Source organism: Microcaecilia unicolor, chromosome 2 (assembly GCF_901765095.1).
Source record: "Microcaecilia unicolor chromosome 2, aMicUni1.1, whole genome shotgun sequence".
Classification (NCBI taxonomy): Eukaryota; Metazoa; Chordata; class Amphibia; order Gymnophiona; family Siphonopidae; genus Microcaecilia; species Microcaecilia unicolor.
Window position 1 is genome coordinate 12,348,271 of NC_044032.1, and position 20,926 is coordinate 12,369,196.

General features: G+C 42.9%; 1 protein-coding gene across 1 annotated transcript in view; it reads left to right on the forward strand.

Moving 5' to 3' along the window:
* Window positions 1-20,926, forward strand: part of CA9 (carbonic anhydrase 9) — a 230,676-nt gene that overhangs the window by 126,021 nt on the left and 83,729 nt on the right. The window contains exons 3-4 of the mRNA XM_030192759.1: window positions 5,100-5,270; window positions 12,710-12,852. Of these exons, the coding sequence (XP_030048619.1) occupies window positions 5,100-5,270; window positions 12,710-12,852 (314 nt within the window). The remainder of the gene's footprint in view (window positions 1-5,099; window positions 5,271-12,709; window positions 12,853-20,926) is intronic.

A 20,926-nucleotide genomic window follows, 5' to 3' on the forward strand; every position in this document is an offset into this window, starting at 1 on the left:
CCCCCTCCCCACCCTGTCCTGAATTCCTCTCACAAAACCCATCAAACTTGCCTGGAGGTGAGCTGCAAAGAGACTAAACCAGATTACTGGAAAAGGCAGGGAGAGACGGGGTGGGAGGAGAATTTGAAAAAACATTAACCACAAGCTTAATTATTACACATGATCTGGAAGAGATGAGAAGCTGCCACAGCCTGAGCTGAAAGCAGAGGGAGAGATGTTTGGAAGAGTGAAGGCAGTGAGCAAAGCCAGTACTAGTCACAAGACCCTAAAACCACCATCCCTGCAGCACCTGCCATCTGTCAACAGACAGACACATGATCAAGAGCAAGGAGTCCTAGAACTCCCCTCAGTGACTATCACCATTCTCCCCCTGCAATCCACTGTGTCCCCTCTTCACGAGCCCTAAAACTCCCCTCAGTGACTATTACTACTACTACTATTTAACATTTCTAGAGCGCTACCAGGGTTACGCAGCACTGTACAAATAACAAGGAAGGACAGTCCCTGCTCAAAAGAGCTTACAATCTAACGGACAAAAGGACAAAAAGTGCAGTCAATCAAAAATTGGGACAGTCTAGATTTCTTGGGTAGAGGTGCCGAAAGCGACATTGAAGAGGTGGGCTTTGAGCAAGGATTTGAAGATGGATAGGGAGGGGGCTTGGCGTATGGGCTCAGGGAGTTTATTCCAGGCATAGGGTGAAGCGAGGCAGAAAGGGCGGAGCCTGGAGTTGCCGGTGGTGGAGAAGGGTACTGAGAGGAGGTTACGGGTAGGAGCCTAAGGGGAGATGAGGGTAGAGAGGTAGTGAGGGGCTGCAGATTGAGTGCATTTGTAGGTTAGTAGGAGAAGCTTGAATTGTACGTGGTACCTGATCGGAAGCCAGTGAAGAGATTTGAGGAGAGGGGTGATATGAGCATAACGGTCTTGGCGGAAGATAAGACGCACAGCAGAGTTCTGAACGGATTGAAGGGGGGATAGATGGTTAAGTGGGAGGCCAGTGAGGAGTAGGTTGCAGTAGTCAAGGTGAGAAGTAATGAGAGAGTGGATGAGAGTTCGGATGGTGTGCTCAGAGAGGAAAGGGCGAATTTTGCTGATGTTATAGAGAAAGAAGCGACAGGTCTTGGCTGTCTGCTGGATATGGGCAGAGAAGGAGAGGGAGGAGTCGAAGATGACTCCGAGGTTGTGGAAGACTATCACCATTCTCCCCCTGCAATCTGTTGTGTCCCCTCCTCATGAGTCCTAAAACTCCCCTCAGTGACTATCACCATTCTCCCCCTGAAATTTGTTGTGTCCCCCTCCTCATGAGTCCTAAAACTCCCCTCAGTGACTATCACCATTCTCCCCCTGCAATCTGCTGTGTCCTCTCCTCATGAGTCCTAAAGCTCCCCTCAGTGTCTATCACCATTCTCCCCCTGCAATCCACTGTGCCCCCTCCTCAGAAGCCCTAAAACTCCCCTCAGTGACTTTAACCAGCCTCCCCCGGCAATCTGCTGTGTTTCCTTTTACAAGAGCCCTAAAACTCTTCTCAGTGACAAATCACCAGCCTCCTCGTGCAATCTGCTGTGCCCCCCTCCTGGCATGAGGATGGGCATCTCTCTTATCCTGCCACTCTAGTGGGGTAGTGACTTTGTCACCAGTTTCAAGTACTTTTGTCCTTTCCTGTCTGCACCTCTGCCAGGGGCAATCAGAGATGCCAAGTTACACACTTCCAGGCTGGAGATTTTTGGCCAGTCCTGGATTTCTGACCACCCCATCGTGCATTATGGAAAAGCAGCACTGATTTCAGTGGGCAGGATCAGGCACCACAAATCCCATAGTGCTTTGGGAGGAGTGGCCTAGTGGTTAGGGTGGTGGACTTTGGTCCTGAGGAACTGAGTTCGATTCCCACCTCAGGCACAGGCAGCTCCTTCTGACTCTGGGCAAGTCACTTAACCCTCCATTGCCCCAGGTAAGCCGCATTGAGCCTGCCATGAGTGGGAAAGCACAGGGTACAAATATAACAAAAAAAAAAAACCCCAGGACTGGCCAAAAAATCTCCGGCCTGGAACTGGGTAACTTGGCATGTCCTGGACAGTTCTTTTCCCCCTCTGCACCTGCTTTCACTGCTGCTATCAGTTCACAGGTCCTGCTCTGCCCCTCTGACCCACTTTGACTTCCTGGAGATCAATTATTTCCTTGACTTCCAAATACCTAAGGAGCCTGTGTCTGTGGGGTAAACAGTGAACCAGTGAGAAGTGGTCCTGCCAAGGGATTCTCAAACACAGGAATTGGTCAGTTCTGCCCAGATTGATATCTGGAAACAACCAAAACCACATCCCTGTCCATGAGCTTCCTGTAGGACACAGTTTACAGTTTATTTAACACTTACCGACAAGCAGAGCTGAGCGGTGAACAATCTATTAATATAGAAATGGAAAAGAAGTAGAAAAAATATAAAGGACAGAAGTTCATCCACACAAAGGGACAGAGTCAATCATAACAAAGTTTTAAGCAATATGAAAACTTAGATATCTTACGAAAGATACTACTTTTGAGAGAGAAAACCAATCACTCAATTACCAAAGGCTTGACGGAAGAACCAGGCTTTAATGGCTATTTTAAACTCCGTCAGTGAGGAGATGCTACGGACATGTTATTCCAGGTCGCAGGAACTAAAAAAGATAGTCATTATGCCTTGTAGTTTCCAGTGGTGCTTCTTTGGGTCCTGGAAGTACCAGGTGAAAATCATTTCTGCAATGAAGCGTGCAAGACGATGTATATGGAATCGTGGAAACAGGCAGACAATCCTTCTTAAATGCCTTGAAAATGGTAACTAGAGCCTCATAAATAATCCTTTGCTCTATAGAAAGTCAAGGAGTAACATTATCAAATGTCTTTGCGTGATATAATAGTCTTAGTGCTATATTTTGAATTGATTGTAGCTTTTTCAATGTTAAATATGGAAGACCAGAATAAATTATATTACAGTAGTCCAATTTTGTAATGAGAAGAGAAAGAATAAACTGATGAAAAATATCAGAATTGAAAAGATGTCTGACCGATTGTAATTGTCGAAGGCAACCTTATATAGATGCAAAATTTGTGGCCCAAATGAAAGGTTTGAATCGAGAAAAATATTTGAAAGACTCAACTGGCAGGATACTAGTTCCAAATAAGGAAATTGTACAAGACAGTTGGGGAAGGTGGCTGGTAATCTATCATGCAACAGTTTTTTCCTCATTTAAGACAAATCTATGGTCAAATAACCATCAAGACACTCCTGAAGAAAGTCTAAAGACATTGAGAGAAGATTTGTCAGATACACTAACAAAATATCATCTGCATAGAAGTGGGCAGATATATCATATGATTGGATAAGAACAGCTAACGACCTCAAGAATAGATTAAATAAAAGAGGAGAAAGAATGGACTCCAAAGTGTAAGGATCGGGGATCAGAAAAGGTCTTAGAAGTAACTGTAAAAGTTCTATTACAGCCCCTGAAATTCTTAGCGATGATGTGAGAAAGAAGCAAAGCAGGGTGAACCAAGCCAAAAGCAGCCAATAAGTCAAGTGACGACTACAAGAACTATGTAATGGGAGTGAATTTCACTTAATCATGCAGTGAGAACTGTCTCGGCACCGAAATGTGGTGTAAAACCTGATGGCCTTGGATGTAATGCTAGTCGACTTGCCAACAAAAGATACTGTCTGAAGAAATACAATCTTTTCTATGACTTTAGAGAGAAAACATAAATTTGAGACCGGACTGTAATGAGTAGGTATTGCAGGGTCGAGTGAAGATTTTTTTCAGAATTGGACATATATCAGCAGCTTTTGAAATGGTTTGTGCTTGCCCAATAGTTAGACAGTGATTTACTAATGATAAGAAAGGGAGAGAAAATTAAGGTTTGGCATTTTCAGCCATGATGAAGGGAAAGCATCAAGAGAACAATAAGTAGGTCGTAACATACCAAATGTTTTTTGAAGTGATACTAAAGAATTGTAGCTGAAAAGAAGACTATACTGATGAATCAATATACACATAGAAAGTTCCAGCTTCACATGGAATGGAAGAAACAGTGCTATAAAAACTAGTAGGACAAGAACCAGATATGCAACTGTGGGAAAGATTTCTGCAAATCCGAAATTTTAGACAGAAAAAATTGAGATAAAACTTAGAGGTGAAGGCATAATATTGTTAATGTCTTGCAGGGAGGAACACAGGATCCTGTCACTGTTGGGAATAAAGACCATCCCAGGCATTTTTACCCCTTCTATCTCGATGTATCGCATGCTGCAGGGAATAAAGACTGTCCCAAGTGGAGAATGAATCAACTAAGGACGTTTCTTTGACTGATATATGGCGGGTAGTTTCCAGGACCTCAGCTTTGTAAATTTTCTCAACAGACTGTGACAAAACTAGATGATTTGGGCTCGAAGGTCTCTTTTTACAAAGCCGCTCTAGCAATTCCAGCATGGCAAATGCGATGAAGCCCATTCAATTCCTTTGGGGCAGCCCAAGGCAAGATGCTGCCTGATACAGGGCTATGGTATCCTTCTCCCCCCCCCCCCCCCCCCCACCCCCGGCCAAGTTCTGGCATCTCCCTCCCTCCTTTCTTCCTTCTTCCACCCCGTTTCACAATTTTACCTTCTTTTTATGTTTTTTAAAAACTAGTGGCAGCAAGAATTCCCATACGCTGTCCTGCCGCTGGCACCTGCCTCTTCTTAACTGTGGTCACCTCTGAGTGAACAGGAAGTTACATCAGGGGAAAAAGACCATCCCCACGCATTTCTGTCCCTTCTATCTCACTGTACCACAAACTTCAGAGAATAAACACCACCCCCAAGGCATTTCTATCTCTTCCCTCTCACTTATCACACAGTGCAGGCAACAGAGACCATCCCCAGGCATTTCTATCCCTTCTATCTCACTGTATCACATGGTGCAGGGAATGGCTCATTTTCAAAGCACTTAGCCTCCCAAAGTTCCATAGAAACCTATAGAACTTAGCCTCCCAAAGTGCTTTGAAAATATGCCATTGAGTCTCCTTCAGCTTTTTCCTATCTCTGTCTTTCTCTTTTCCTGGTACTCTTAAGTTTACATTGCTGTGGTTCTTACAGATCAGATTGCGTGGGCATCAGATTTCCATGACTGTGGTGGAGAATCTCAGTCTCCCATTAACATTCAGCTGAGTGAGACAGTCTATGATCCCAGCCTAGGACCCTTTGTGTTAACTGGATTTGATGTGCCTGAGGATGAGAAACTTAAGCTCAAGAACAATGGCCACACAGGTAAGAGACCCTATTCAACAGGATGTAGACACCTGAGTTATCCCTAACCAGGATATGGACATGGGTAGATAAGTAACCTTCTAACCAGGATGCTCACATGAGTAGGTAAACCACTAACTAGGGTGTGCACATTAGGTGAATTATCCTTGAACCAGGAAACCAAAACTGATGATCCCCTACTCAGGTTGTGCACCCTGAGAACCAGAACATATAAAGATGTGGACAAGTGGTACCTAACTAGTGTTCCCCCTGGTTATACAGATCAAGTTACCCTCATAACCAGGGAGTAAACATTGGTGGGCACGTTCTCCTCATCAAAGACAAGTGACCCCTCTACCCAGGGCAAGAACATCTGTGAGTGGGCAACCCATTAGCCAATGTAAACGTACAGCTGTGGTCAAGTCACTCCCAGTCCAGGGGAATCACACATATTAGTGAATGACCACTTAACTGGGACATACAGATGAATGAGTAAATACTGAGACAGTCCTGCCATGTGACTAATTATCTGCTGGGAAATTGTGTCTTAAAACTTGAGGAATAATAATAATATAATACAATAAAACTTCCTTATCGTCCCTCCAGACCAGTCCAGACACAAGAATATAAGCTCTCCTGCCAGCAGGTAGCGACCAACAATACTAGATTATGAGATCATATTATATCAGGGGTTCTCAACCAGTCCTCGGAACACATCAGGCCAGTCAGTTTTTTAGGATTTCCACAATGAATATGCATGAGAAAGATTTACAAACAATAGAACAAGTGCATGCAAATTCATTGTGGATATCCTGAAAATATGACTGGCTGGGTGTGGCCCAAAGACTGGGTTGAGAACCTCTGTACTATAAAGTATCTTGCACAGCCCTCTACTAACCAGTATTGGCCCGATATTCAAAAGGTTGCTAACCTTCATATGTGCCATTTGGTCTATATGGGGACCTTATATTCGGTCCTTATCATCCAAAGCCTGCAGTACAATCCTGAATGACCAGCAGCTTTAGCTTCCCCCTCCCCAGAGAATCCATCAGGAATTTCACCCTTTGGGGGGAGGGTGAGATATGGTATATTGGGAGGCTATGCCAGAGATTATGGTGATCCACTGCAAAGACCAGTGCTGGTAATTTACACTCATATGTTTGCAGCTCCTAATAATACTGGTGGCTGAATCCAGACCTCAGTGGTGACTCATTTCATGTGGGCTTCACAGGCTCAGGTTTTACCTAGATCATCATCGGTCTATAGAGGTTTCAAATTCCATATGTAAATAAAACAGCAACAATAACAGACTGGATCATGTCTGAAGACCTTGACCTACTCTTCATTAATGAAACCTGGATCCATGACCAAAAATACCCTATAATCCTAGACCTATGCCCCCCAGGATACAAAATCACACACTGGACCAGAAAAGACAAAAGAGGTGGAGGCATAGCACTAATCTACCGATCCCATTTCACCACCAAAACCACTGCCGAGTCCATAACACCTCAACTTGAAATTGCCTCAATCAGAATTCGCAATATAGCCCTACATGATCATTTGAATTGTATCCAGTTTTACAGACCTCCAGGTAACTGGAACGAAGCCCAGACTAACTTCATGGATTTCATCTCAAACACATGTGTAACCAACTCCCTCCAATATACTAATATTAGATAGGATTTTAGATAGTGCTGGGGAGGAGCCCGCTGTCTTGGTACATGTGGGTACCAATGACATAGGAAAATGTCATTTACATACCGTGTTGGCTTGGTTAATTTGCAGGGCCATCTACAACCCTCGGCCGGGGTATCACAATCACATTTGAGAACTTATTTGTTTTGGAAATTTGTATGTCAAGAGCAGTGAAGTGATAGTGGGAAGGTGTTGATTTTTTATGTATTTTGTAAGTTTATTTCATTACTGTATTTCCTGGTTATGTCCAGTTATTTTACATTGTCATCTGCATTGATCTGCAAAGGTTTTGCGAAATATAAAAATGAATTGTTGTTATGTCATATAAGATCATAGGATGGAAACTCTATTAAAGCAAGCTTTTGAGAAGGTAGCCTTGGCTCGTTTTATGTAGCCTGGATATGCTTTTGTTGGATTGAGCATTTTCCAGAGGGTTCTATGCAAGTCACTATGGAAAATTCTCAGAATCCAATTATTTGGGAGATGGGTTCAGCCTTTCTCACGGATACTCTGTATGACTCATGTTGACTAAGGGCATGACTTTGTTAATTGTGGCTCAGAGATATCGTTGGTTTAGGAATTGGGCCACAGATGTCTCTTCTAAGATCCAGCTTAGTAAACTTCCTTTTATGGAGAGAGTCAGCATGGGTTCAGCCAAGGGATGTCTTTGAAGTTGTGAATAAAGATGTGGATAAAGGTGAGCCAGTTGATGTTAGTGTATCTAGATTTTCAGAAAGCTTTTGATAAAGTTCCTCATGAGAGACTCCTTAGAAAATGAAAGAGTCATGGGATAGGAGACAATGTCCTTCTGTGGATTAGGAATTGGTTACTGAACAGAAAACAGAGAGAAGGGTTAAATGGCCATTTCTCTCGAAGGAGAAGGGTGAACAATGGAGTGCCACAGGGATCAGAACTGAGACTGGTGCTATTTAACGTATCTATAAATGATATGGAAATCGGAATGACGAGTGAGGTGATTAAATTTGCAGATGATACAAAAGTATTCAAGGTTGTTAAAACACGTGCGGATTGTGAAATATTGCATGAAGACCTTAGGAACTGGAAGACTGGGCGTCCAAATGGCAGATGAAATTTCATGTGGACAAATGCAAGGCGATGCACATTGGAAGTCAGCCTCCACATGCACACCTCCCACTCTTACATGCATGCACACGCCCTGTCACACACATGCACACTTCTTGACACATACATGCACACCTCCCACTCTATAAGAACATAAAAACATAAGAATAGCCATACTGGGTCAGAACAATGGCCCATCTAGCCCACAGATTCCCTGGCAGGCTTCCTGCTTCTGATATACCTGAAAAAAGTGTTACTCTGAGTTTTTGTTTCTGTGGCAAGTTTTTCTTCATATTCCTTTTAGCCTTCTTTATCAGTGCTTTGCATCTGGCTTGACAGTTCTTATGTTGCTTCAGATTTATTTATTTATTTATTTATTGCATTTGTATCCCACATTTTCCCACCTATTTGCGGGCTCAGTATGGCTTACAATAAGATATGAATAATAGAGATACATTGGTTACAACTAGGTTATGGATTACATTGAACAGGGTTGTGCGAGACATTCGAATATCATTGGGAATATAACAATGGGACATCAACTTAAAAACATTGGAAAGAGACAATGGGAAAAAACATTCATTGTTGGACACCAAGACATTTGGTGTATAAAGTTCTGTGAATAAATATGTGATTGACTGGATAGCGGGATGAGGGATAAGAAGTGGATGTGCATTGCATTGGTGAACAGTGAGTGTGGTCTCTATGTGTTTAGGCTCTTTGCGTAGGTTTGTTCAAACAGGTGAGTCTTCAGTAGTTTACGGAAGGAGGCTTGTTCGTTAATCATTCTTAGGTTGCGCGGTAGTGTATTCCAAGATTGTGTGATCCTTTTTCCACCTTTTTACCACATAAGTAAGTGTTGCCATACTGGGACAGGCCGAAGGTCCATCAAGCCCAGCATCCTGTTTCCAACAGTGGCCAATCCAGGTTACAAGTACCTGGAAGATCCCAAAACAGTACAGTACGCCTAAGTAGTCTAGAACGAGTAGAAGTAAATTGATTTTTTTACTTGGCCCAAAAGTACAAGGACTAGGAGGCACTCAAGGAAGTTACATGGAAATACTTTTAAAACAAATAGGAGGAAATATTTTTTTCACTGAACGAATAGTTAAGCTCTGGAACTCTTTGCCGGATGATGTAGTAACAGCGGTTAGCATATCTGGGTTTAAAAAAGGTTTGGACAAGTTCCTGGAGAAAAAGTCCATAGCTTGCAACAGAGACAGAGCTGGGGAAGCAACTGCTTGCCCTGGGATTCGGGTTTCTGCCAGGTATTTGTGACCTGGCTTGGTCACTGTTGGAAACAGGATACTGGGCTAGATGGACCATTGGTCTGACCCAGTATGGCTACTCTTATGTTCTATCATTTCAGAACAGGCTCCTTCTCCCCCAGAATGTTGCCCAGTTCCTAACAAATCAAATTCCCTCATCCCTGCACCATCGTCTCAACCACGTGTAATCCCCTGTTAAATTGGGATAATTAGTGAGAGTGAGTCCCTGGTAGAGAATCACTGAGGGGAGTGACTGGGAGGACCCTGGGTGGGAGGAAGCCCCAGCTCAGTGGGAGTGATTAGGGAATAAGATGCAGAAAGATAGTCCATATGTGGGGTGAGTGACAGTTCTGGGAGGAGTTAAGAGGAATAAAAGTTTTTGCCTGTGTATGCATAGGCTTCTTGGTTACCTAGAGGTCTTAGGATCCCCTGCAAACCCCTACCAAGTGAACAGTGAGGAGAAAGGGGTTCCTGGATTGCAAACTAAAATTTCGGCTGAAATTAAGGAGCAATTATTGTCCCATTCACAGTAATTAGAGAAGGAGCCAAGAGCTTTGGGAGGATTGGGGAGTCTTTCCCACAAGCAGGGTTCAGGGCAGGAAGGTGCTTGCTCAAGGCCAGGGTTTAGCCCTGTGAGGTGCATCCACAGAAGGAGGACAGCCAGACGGGTCTGTGCCTGGTAGAGGTGGAGAGATGTTGTGGATATATACATAGTACAAAAAACAGAAGAAACCAATCTTCGCAAGAACAACAGCCAAAAAAGCAAAACAGTGAAGATGACTAACAAAACAAAAATAATAATAAAAAAAATAAGAAAATATCAAATTTGTATTTAAAAATACAAATACATAAAAAAATAAAAAGAATGACACTTGTTCATAAAAAATTAAAACACTTTATTAGCCAAAGGATAGCAGGGAGAAATGGACTCGACACAGCTGTGTTTCGGCCATGCAGGCCTGCGTCAGGAGTCTTCTCACCGTGTGTTGATTTTTAACTCTATCCAATTGTATAAAGAATATATGTGTCTCTTTCTGAACTATAGCCTTAGGTAATCCTTGAAAACAAAGTGAAGAATAAACCGTCAGAGCAGCGTCTCGTCTCTGTAAATAAGCCTTGTAAATAAGCCCCAGAAGGACAGTGGTAAAGATGTTCCCACCGGGAGCAACGGAAGTCTGGATTTAAATTATTTAAGAGCTAATTAAATGACTGGTTGGAGATAAATTCAAGTTGCCACCTGCCTGTTGCAGACAGTTCAGTAAAAGTTGAGTTTGTTGTTTAAGCCTCTGGAGTGTAGCATGGTTCCTGGACTGCAGAGCTGAGTGGAACCGAGAGTGTAGAAGTGTCTCCCAAACCCCCGGATCGCTATTCTGGACCAGCTACCCACTTCCAGCTCAACTGGAGACTGATTGGGGTGGGGTGAGAATGGCCTGAATGAGCGGTGTATGTTTATGTGCCCAGGAGCGGAGCTAGAATCGGGTGAGACCCAGGTTACACACACATTGAGACTTCGGAGCTCTGCCTGTCTCTTGGGTCCTGCATGTGGAACGAGAAGCATTTCTGAAAATGCTGCCCTAGAGGATCTGGATTTCAGCTTTCTACCTAGGAGCCTAAATTTGGTTTCCAGAACCTCCATCCATTTTCCTGTGTCATTTGTACCAATATGTACCAATACAGCCGGCTCCTCCCCAGCACCATCTAAAATCCTATCTAGGTGACACATGAGGTCCGCCACCTTTGCACCAGACGGGCAAGTGACCAGCTGATCCTTACGTCCACCAGCCACCCAGCTATCTAGATGCCTAATCAAGTTTGTTAACAGTATAACAATTGTAATAACAGAAGTGTAAGTACAGTCAATGAGGTACAGTTGCAGAGAGCAAACTGAATCCTACAAATAACAATATTGATTTATTTATTTTCTCAATTTATTTTTGACCACCCTCCAAACAATGCACAGGGAGGAGTAGCCTAGTGGTTAGTGCAGTGGACTTTGATCCTGGGGAACTGAGTTTAATTCCCACTGCAGCTCCTTCTGACTCTGGGCAAGTCACTTAACCCTCCATTGCCCCTGGTACAAAATAAGTACCTGAATATATGTAAACCGCTTTGAATGTAGTTGCAAAAACCTCAGAAAGGCAGTATATCAAGTCCCATTTCCCTTTCCCTAATAATCAAATCACCAACTACAACAGCCATCCTAACCCTTCCCTCCTAGGCAGAAGCTGATGGAGATACATCCTTGGTATGAGAGGATATTGCAACCCCTGGTGTATAGGTCCTGGCTGCAGAATTACTTCCAACTTCATGAGAATGATGCTCTCCTTTTAGGAGCCCTTCCTTCTATAAGGCAGTACAGGGGCTGCTAGACAGGAGGTGGGACTTCTCTACAACATCCCTGTAGGCGTCCTCTATGTACTTCTCTGTCTCCCTCAGCTCCTCCATTATATTACTCTAGCCTCAAGAGAACAGAGTCATTCTCTGAGAGCTAGGAGCTCTTTGCATCGAGCACACACATATAACCTCTCACCAACTGGGAGATAATCATACATGTGAGACTCAGTTCAAAAGACTGGATAGCACCCCTCTCGCTGGTGGACTGCAGTCTGCATCTTAGTGTTATAGAGTTGTTTAATTAAAACTTCTTAAGACACTAGGGATATTAGATTAATGTAAAGAGCCTTATGATTATATAGTATAATGTATAATGTATTTAATGTTTACTTCTGAGAAACTAATTAAATGTAATTAAAATTCTAATAAAAGCTCTCCTCTTGTTATCCTAATTAGAATAATTGACTACAAATGAAGAGATGTGCTAGAGGTGGATGGAAGCTGGGGAGGAGGGATAGTTATGAAGATTGAACTAGGCCTTGCTGTGCCTTCTAGAGTCTATCTATTAATGCTATGGCAGACAGTTCAAGATTTAAAACTATGAGGAAAAGGATATGGAGATTAGTTAATAAAGTTTGCCTTTTTAAAAACTTATTTAAGTTACCAAAGCACAGAGCAAAATAATATCTACTTATCCAAAAATATGTCCTCTTCTCTCAGAACTTCTCAGACCAACACATGCACTCCTCTCACCCATGCACACATAAACATTCCCTGACACACATACATCCCACCCTCGCACACATACGCCTCCACTTGGAATCTTGCATTTCCTTACCTATACATGTATGCACCTTTCCCCACACACACACACTTCCCGACACACCCATGAACTCCTCCCACCCTCACACACATACACACTTCCTGACACACACATGCCACACTTATACATCTCCATTCTGAATCTTGATGGGTAACTCTGTCTTTCTTATGCCTTTAGGCCTCAATGTGTAGCCATGTGATAACGTAATTTCCGTTTTGCATTTAATGCCATCGTGTGTGTTTCTCTTCCTCAAGTGGTTCTGGACCTGCCAGACACTCTGCTGATCAATGGTGGCTTACCACAGGAGTATCGTGCTGCACAGCTGCATTTTCACTGGGGCTCACACGCCAACCCCGGCTCTGAGCACACTGTGGATGGCCAGCGGTATTCAGGCGAGGTGAGACAGGAATCCTGGGTATAAAGTACAGTGGGGTTGGTGGGTGGGGTTTATAAGAAAATATGGTGGGCTTTGTTTTCAAGGGGAGGGGAGCTAGTATAGTGGGTTCCAGCTTGTCTGTTTGTTTATTGGGATTTCTTAACCACCTTTCTGAAGAAATTCCTCCCAGGCAGTGTACAGCAGGTACAGCTTGACATAAAACTTATAAGTTTGTTAACAGTATAACAATTGTAATAACATAAGCGTAAGTACAGTCAATGAGGTACAGTTGCAGAGAGCAAACTGAATCCTACAAATAGCAATATTGATTTATTTATTTTCTCAATTTATTTTTTGACCACCCACCCAACAATGCCCAGAACGAGTTACAAAACTACATTCACAGTAATAAAACATATACAACATAATAAAACATTCAAACATTAATGTCAGCTGACAGAGAGCAATTCAATACAGCAATTCCTCAACAAAAGTTGTAACATGATATGAACCCTTCTTCCTTACAGTTCTATTGCAGTATAGCTGGTCCTCTGCTGTGGCCTTGACATTCTGTGTCAAAGCATGAATCATTTCTAAGCCTGTGAATATACCAGCATTTGCTAAATAGCTAGAGAAGCCGGCATGCCGACTACAGTAGGAGTCAATACATTGATTCTAATGCTTTTTAATGCTGCTTGATGAGCCTGGGAAAGGATAGATAGTGTGGTTGGTCTCAGTTTGAGGGAGGAGAGACTGAAAGTGTGGTAGGATCCAACTTCATTGGGGGAAGGGGAGAAACTGTGCAGAGATTCAGACTGTGAGTTGGGGTCTTGCTTGGTGAGCGAGAGAAGGGAGAAAGTCTAGCAGTGTTTGGTCTACCAGGGCTAATTCTTGTGTTACATAAGTACATAAGTATTGCCATACTGGGACAGACTGAACGTCCATCAAGCCCAGCATCCTGTTTCTAACAGTGGCCAATCCAGGTCACAAGTACGGCAAGATCCCAAAACATTACAAAACATTTTATGCTGCTTATCCTAGAAATAAGCAGTGAATTTTCATCAAGTCCATTTTAATAATGGTCTATGGACTTTTCCTTTAGGAAGCCATCCAGACCTTTTTTAAACCCCGTTAAACTGCTTTTAGTACATTCTCTGGCAACCAATTCCAGAGTTTCATTACACATTGAGTGAAGAAATATTTTCTCCAATTTACTACTTTGTAGCTTCATGCCCCCTAGACCTAGTATTTTTGGAAAGAGTAAACAAGCAATTCACTTCTACCCGTTCCACTCCACTCGTTATTTTATAGACCTCCCCTCAGCCATCTTTTCTCCAAGCTGAAGAGCCCTAGACGCTTTAGCATTTCCTCGTGGGGAAGTCGTCCCAACCCCTTTATCACTTTTGCCGCCCTTCTCTGTACCTTTTCTAATTCAACTGTATCTTTTTTTAGATGCGGTGACCAGAATTTCACACAGTATTCAAGGTGCGGTCGCACCGTGGAGCGATACAAAGGCATTATAACATCCTCATTTTTGTTTTCCGTTCCTTTTCTGATAATACCTGACATTCTATTTGCTTTCTTAGCCGCCGCCTCACACTGAGCAGAGGGTTTCATCGTATCATCAACAACGATGCCTAGATCCCTTTCTAGGTTGGTTACTTCTCTGTTTAGCACAATGTCCATCAGTTGATTTCTAGTTCCTTCACTCCCCTACAGTTTTAAAACTGTAGTCTGGGCCCATCCCACAAAGATTTCAAATTGCTGGATGTAAGAACATGAAAACTCATCCATGCCTACCAGGTAATCAATAAACATGATTGTATTCCAGTAATAGACATCCCAAGAGCGGAAGGCGGTGTGAGCCTTATGGGTAGCCATTTTGTTTCTGTCATGTCTTATTGGATCCTCAGAAACATTTCTCAAGAACGTTTCAGTTTATTTCAGTTGGTGGTGTGTTAACTGCACTAATGTTCTTTTCCAGTTCCCTTTACAATTAAATCTTTTATTTTGATAGTTCTCATTTCTATTTTCTTTGTATCACCACAGCTTTTGTCCTACTGCTATTTTCAGTTTTTCATTGGAGGATAAGTTTTCTCATTATTTTTGATGTCTTCACTTCTTTCAGGTATTCATCTATTAGTGCCACCTCTGCATTCACAGTTTTTATTTCTCCGCCTTGTTTCCTTTTCCTCTGGCCTTGTTCCCTTTTATAGTACTCTTTTAGAATGATTTTTGATATATAATATTGTATCAGTATATTTCTGTGATACAGTGATGGTCCCTTTATATGGGTTGTGGTCTTGCTCACTTTAGCTATTATGCCTTTAACTGTACTTGGGTACTAGAGAAGGAAAGATTATCTGTCACAAACCTGGAGTGTAACCTGCTGACCCAGATGCTATGCACATAGATTCCTTCCCTCCTGAGCGCCTACATTTCAGCGCATCTACAGTCTGGGCGCCTACAGTCCACAGCGTCTACAGTCTGGGCTTGTACCTGCGGGTATGCACTCCACTGACGTCAGACGCCTTCAGCTTTAAAACCAGTAATCTTTCACTGCTTCTTTGCCTCGGCTGCAACCTTGTTGGATTGTGTTGGTGTGTTTCTTCTTGCTGACTTGTCCTGACTTGACCTCTGCCTGAATCTGACTTGTCTCCTGGATCTCCAACTGTCCTGACCTCTGCCTGAACCTGACTCGTCTCCTGGATCGCAACCTGCCTCGACCTCTGCCTGAATTGGACCCTGCCTGGACCATGGCCTGCCTTCACTACTGGTTGATCAGGATCTCTATTGTCTTTTCACAGACAAGACAGGTACTTCCTAGGTTGTCTCTTCCATCCCAATTTCCATTGAAGTCCTGCCGGCTGCCTGAACCTAGGGGCTCAACCTCTGGGGAACAGCTGTCACCGAGATGAAGCCTTGGGCCTATCTGACTGCCTGTTCAAAGACAGACTCCTTGCCTCCGGGCCTGGTTCTCTGCCCTGGGATCGGCATAAGGGCTCAGTTCTTGGGTCTGTGTCTGATATTCAAGTGACCAACCGAGACAGACCGTGACATTATCAAAGTGAAATCTGACATCCAGAGCATATACTATGCTACTCCATCTCCTGATCTCTCTCCTATCTTTATTCTTCACTTGGCTACTTGGTTTGCCTTATCATGCTCTCATCCTTCTATGTTGCACCCTTACCTTCTCACCTCCGAAAATCTGTAGTAGGATTGTTTTTGTCTGTCCAATTTGTAATACTGTAAGTCCCCTCTCCCACCTCTCCTCTTGCTCATTTCGGATTTTCCCTTCCCCTCGCCTTCCACTATTTTTTCCCATTCTTCTCAATGTAGCTTTCCGCCTGAAGGATCTTCACTATTTCTTCCACCGTCATAAGCCCTGGTGCTGAGATTAAGGCTGAGCACCCTTTTGTCCTAGGAGAAATGCCAGTATAAATTTCTCTTTTTATTCAATTCATGCTCACTAGTCGTGATCCCTATCCTGAGCTTTGGTCAGGATACAAATAATAAAATTCCACCTAAGCCTCGAAAGTTCTACGTGGATGACAAAAGATGTAACTAGACAATTCCTATAATGATACCTATGAAATACAAGAATCAAAAAAAAAAATTGTAAACCTACGCAACATGCTACCTCAGGACAACATTGAGATCGAAAAATTCCTTAACGAGCTGGACCCAACCTCTGGAGCATATCCGGCTGACAGAACCTGGTCAAGCTTTGCCCTCCTGACCGTCGAATTAGTTACCCAGGCGATCAGCAGGTTCTCCAAAACTCACTGTAAACTAGATACCTGTCCCAGCTACCTAATCAAATCCGCCCCTGACCGTTTCATAGCAGACCTCACCATCCCACCTAAATTACATGCTCCAACAAGGTCTCGTCCCTAAGGAAAATGGCAATATCCTACTCACCCCGATACCAAAAGATACCAAGAAAAAACAAATGAAATCACTAACTACCGTCCAGTAGCGTCTATCCTGTTGGTAGTCAAACTGATGGAAAGCATGGTAACCAAACAACTTATAGATTATATAAGCAAATTCTCAATATTACACGAATCACAGTCAGGATTTCGCCCCCTCCATAGCACCGAAACAGTACTACTCTCTCTCCTAGCCAAATTCAAGCAAGAAATAGCAATAGGCAAAAACATCCTCTTCCTCCAATTTGACATGTCTAGTGCATTCAACATGGTAAACCACAATATATTAATAAGACTACTAGACAAGTTTGGGATTGGCGGAAACATACTTAACTGGATCAAGGGTTTCCTAATCACAAGAACATAGCAAGTAAAATCAAACTCAAACATATCATCACCGTGGAAAGCAGACTGTGGCGTACCACAAGGATCACCGCTATCACCGATCCTCTTCAACCTAATGATGACCCCACTAGCCAAGTCCTTAACCCTTTCATCTATGCGGACGATGTCGTAATATACATTCCTTACAAAACTAAACTGACAAAAATCGCCAGCTTGAACATCATGGACTCATGGGCAACCTGATACAATCAATGGTAATAAGCCACGTAGACTACCGCAATGGAATCTATGCAGGATGCAAAGAACAAACCTTAAAGAAACTTCAGACCGCTCAAAACACGGCAGCCAGGCTTATATTTGGAAAAACACGATTTGAAAGCGCAAAACCCCTCCGTAAAAAATTACACTGGCTCCCAATCAAAGAACGCATTGCTTTCGAAATCTGCACTCTGGTTCACAAATTATCTATGGCGAAGCCCCTAATCGACTTACCAACCAGAAACACATCCGAATCAACACGAACACATCTAAATCTACACTACCCAACCTGTAAAGGACTTAAATACAATCTACCTACGCATCCAGTTTTTCCTACATAAGCATTACCAAAAGCTTTGAAAACGACGTACGACCACCTAAACTTCCGGAAAACACTAAAAACCAACCTGTTTAAAAAGGCATACCCTACCGATCCAACTTAAATGCCTGACCTCGGCCACACAACAAAACTAAAGCACGTAATGGACATAACACAACTCTACCGCTCTATGATTCCTAATGTGGCTGTACCACATGAACTTGATCTTACCACAACATCACATTGTATTTGTTCACACCGGAGTCTGCAAACACCTTTCCGGTACTATGTAAGCCACATTGAGCCTACAAATAGATGGGAAAATGTGAGATACAAATGTAACAAAAAAAAAATGTAGGGACCCTTTTGGTAAGGGTGTGGAGGAGGAGCGGCCTAGTGGTTAGGGTGTTGGACTTTGGTCCTGGGGAACTGGGTTCAATTCCCACTGCAGGCACAGGCAGCTCCTTGTGACTCTAGGAAAGTCACTTAACCCTCCATTGCCCCATGTAAGAAGCCGCATTGAGCCTGCCATGAGTGGGAAAGCGCAGGGTACAAATGTAACAAAAATAAAATAGATACTATTGGAGATTCTACATGGAATGTTGCTACTATTGGAGATTCTACATGGAATGTTGCTAGTGGAATAGCAACATTCCATGTAGAATCTCAAATAGTAGCAACAGTGGAGGAGTGGCCTAGTGGTTAGGGTGGTGGACTTTGGTCCTGGGGAACTGAGGAACTGAGTTTGATTCCCACTTCAGGCACAGGCAGCTCCTTGTGACTCTGGGCAAGTCACTTAACCCTCCATTGCCCCATGTAAGCCGCATTGAGTCTGCCATGAGTGGGAAAGCGCAGGGTACAAATGTAACAAAAATAAAATAGATACTATTGGAGATTCTACATGGAATGTTGCTACTATTGGAGATTCTACATGGAATGTTGCTAGTGGAATAGCAACATTCCATGTAGAATCTCAAATAGTAGCAACAGTGGAGGAGTGGCCTAGTGGTTAGGGTGGTGGACTTTGGTCCTGGGGAACTGAGGAACTGAGTTTGATTCCCACTTCAGGCACAGGCAGCTCCTTGTGACTCTGGGCAAGTCACTTAACCCTCCATTGCCCCATGTAAGCCGCATTGAGTCTGCCATGAGTGGGAAAGCGCAGGGTACAAATGTAACAAAAATAAAATAGATACTATTGGAGATTCTACAAGGAATGTTGCTACTATTTGAGATTCTACATGGAATGTTGCTATTCCACTAGCAACATTCGATGTAGAAGGCCTGCGCGGCCACATTGGTGATCTGCAAGGGCCGATGTTGCTAGTGGAATAGCAACATTCCATGTAGAATCTCAAATAATAGCAACAGTGGAGGAGTGGCCTAGTGGTTCGGCTGGTGGACTTTGGTCCTGGGGAACTGAGTTCAATTCCCACTTCAGGCACAGGCAGCTCCTTGTGACTCTGGGCAAGTCACTTAACCCTCCATTGCCCCATGTAAGCCGCATTGAGCCTGCCATGAGTGGGAAAGCACAGGGTACAAATAATTAAAAAAAATCATTAAGAAATGAGCTTAGTGTGTTTTAACATTTTAATGTGGGACCTCCCCATGTACCAAGCCCATTTCTAACACATTTCGATTATTTTTTTTCCAGATCATACACTAATGTATCTGATAAAAGCTTACATGGGAGCCCACGGCACCTGTTTATAGAAGGTGTTAACTGCTCCCTCGTTAATTCTGCATTACCCAGTTAGCAAGTTCTAATTCCAGTGTGTGAGCTGGAAAATATTGAAGATTCTTTTATTTGAGTAACATTTTAGTTGATGTGTTTTCAATTTTTCAGTGTTGAAGTCTTTGTAGGATTTATTGATGTGTAGTGCATACTTTTGCTTGTAATCTGCTCAGACACATTAGTATCGATCGGTATATCAAACTAATAAATCTAATCTATGACAATCTCCTTCCCAAAAAAAATTTCCCAAAAAATAAATAGCATGCGATTAGGATGCGCTGACAGGCAACTCACTGCAAAATGCTTCAGTGCATTTCATGGTAAGCCTTTTCTCTCACATGACGCACGTGATAGCGCTTAACACGGTTTAGTTAATTACATTAACTGCTTCTTATGTTCCGCCTGCACCAAATTTGGTTCGAAGCAGATCACGTAAAAAACCAGCAACATATACTGGGATATACATCCAAAATAAAATTCACATGATTATTAAAATAATCCTAACTAGACAAATTCAGATAGTTAATTAAATAGAACAGCATTAATAAACTTACAAAAAGAGACAAAATGAGTGATATAGGCCACATTTGCAGGCAAAATATTGCTGCCAAGTATGAAAAGGAGGGAGAAAAGATTTTCTTAATTATGGTAATTAGTTTGATTTCTCAGTGTGAAAGATCATCCCGCACATTCCTCAATCTTCACTTCCCCAACGGTAAAGGAATAAAATACAAACTAACACATGCGTCCAGCTTTTCCTACCTAGGCACACAGATGTGGAATGTATTGCCACTTGACCTAAAAACAATTTACGAATTAACTAACTTTCGTATTTCCCTGAAGACCTACCTCTTCAACAAGGCATACCACAATGAGCAACAATTATAATCGTAACATATCGCTTCTGTATCTTGTATTCTAAACTGATTTCTTCCAAGATTTGTTTGCATAACTGTTTAATTCTATTAAGTTTTTTTTTTCTATGTTCTCAATGTAACACCAATTTGTATTCTTCTCCCTCTGGAATGGCGAATGCCATAATAGTAGATGACGGCAGAAAAAGACCTGCACAGTCCATCCAGTCTGCCCAACAAGATAAACTCATGTGTATACCTTACCTTGATTTGTACCTGTCTTTTTCAGGGCACAGACTGTATAAGTTTGCCCAGCACTATCCCCACCTCCCAACCACCAGTCCCTCCTCCCAACCACCGGCTCTGGCACAAACCGTATAAGTCTGCCCAGCACTATTCCCCGCCTCCCAACCACCAACCCCTCTTCCCCCTACCGGCTCCATCACCCAATTTTGGCTAAGCTTCTGAGGATCCATTCCCTCGGAACAGGATTCCTTTATGTTTATCCCACACATGTTTGAATTCCGTTACCGTTTTCTTCTCCACCACCTCCCGCGGGAGGGCATTCCAAGCATCAACCACTCTCTCTGTGAAAAAATACTTCCTGACATCTTTTTTGAGTCTGCCCCCTTCAAGAATGCCATAATGGAGC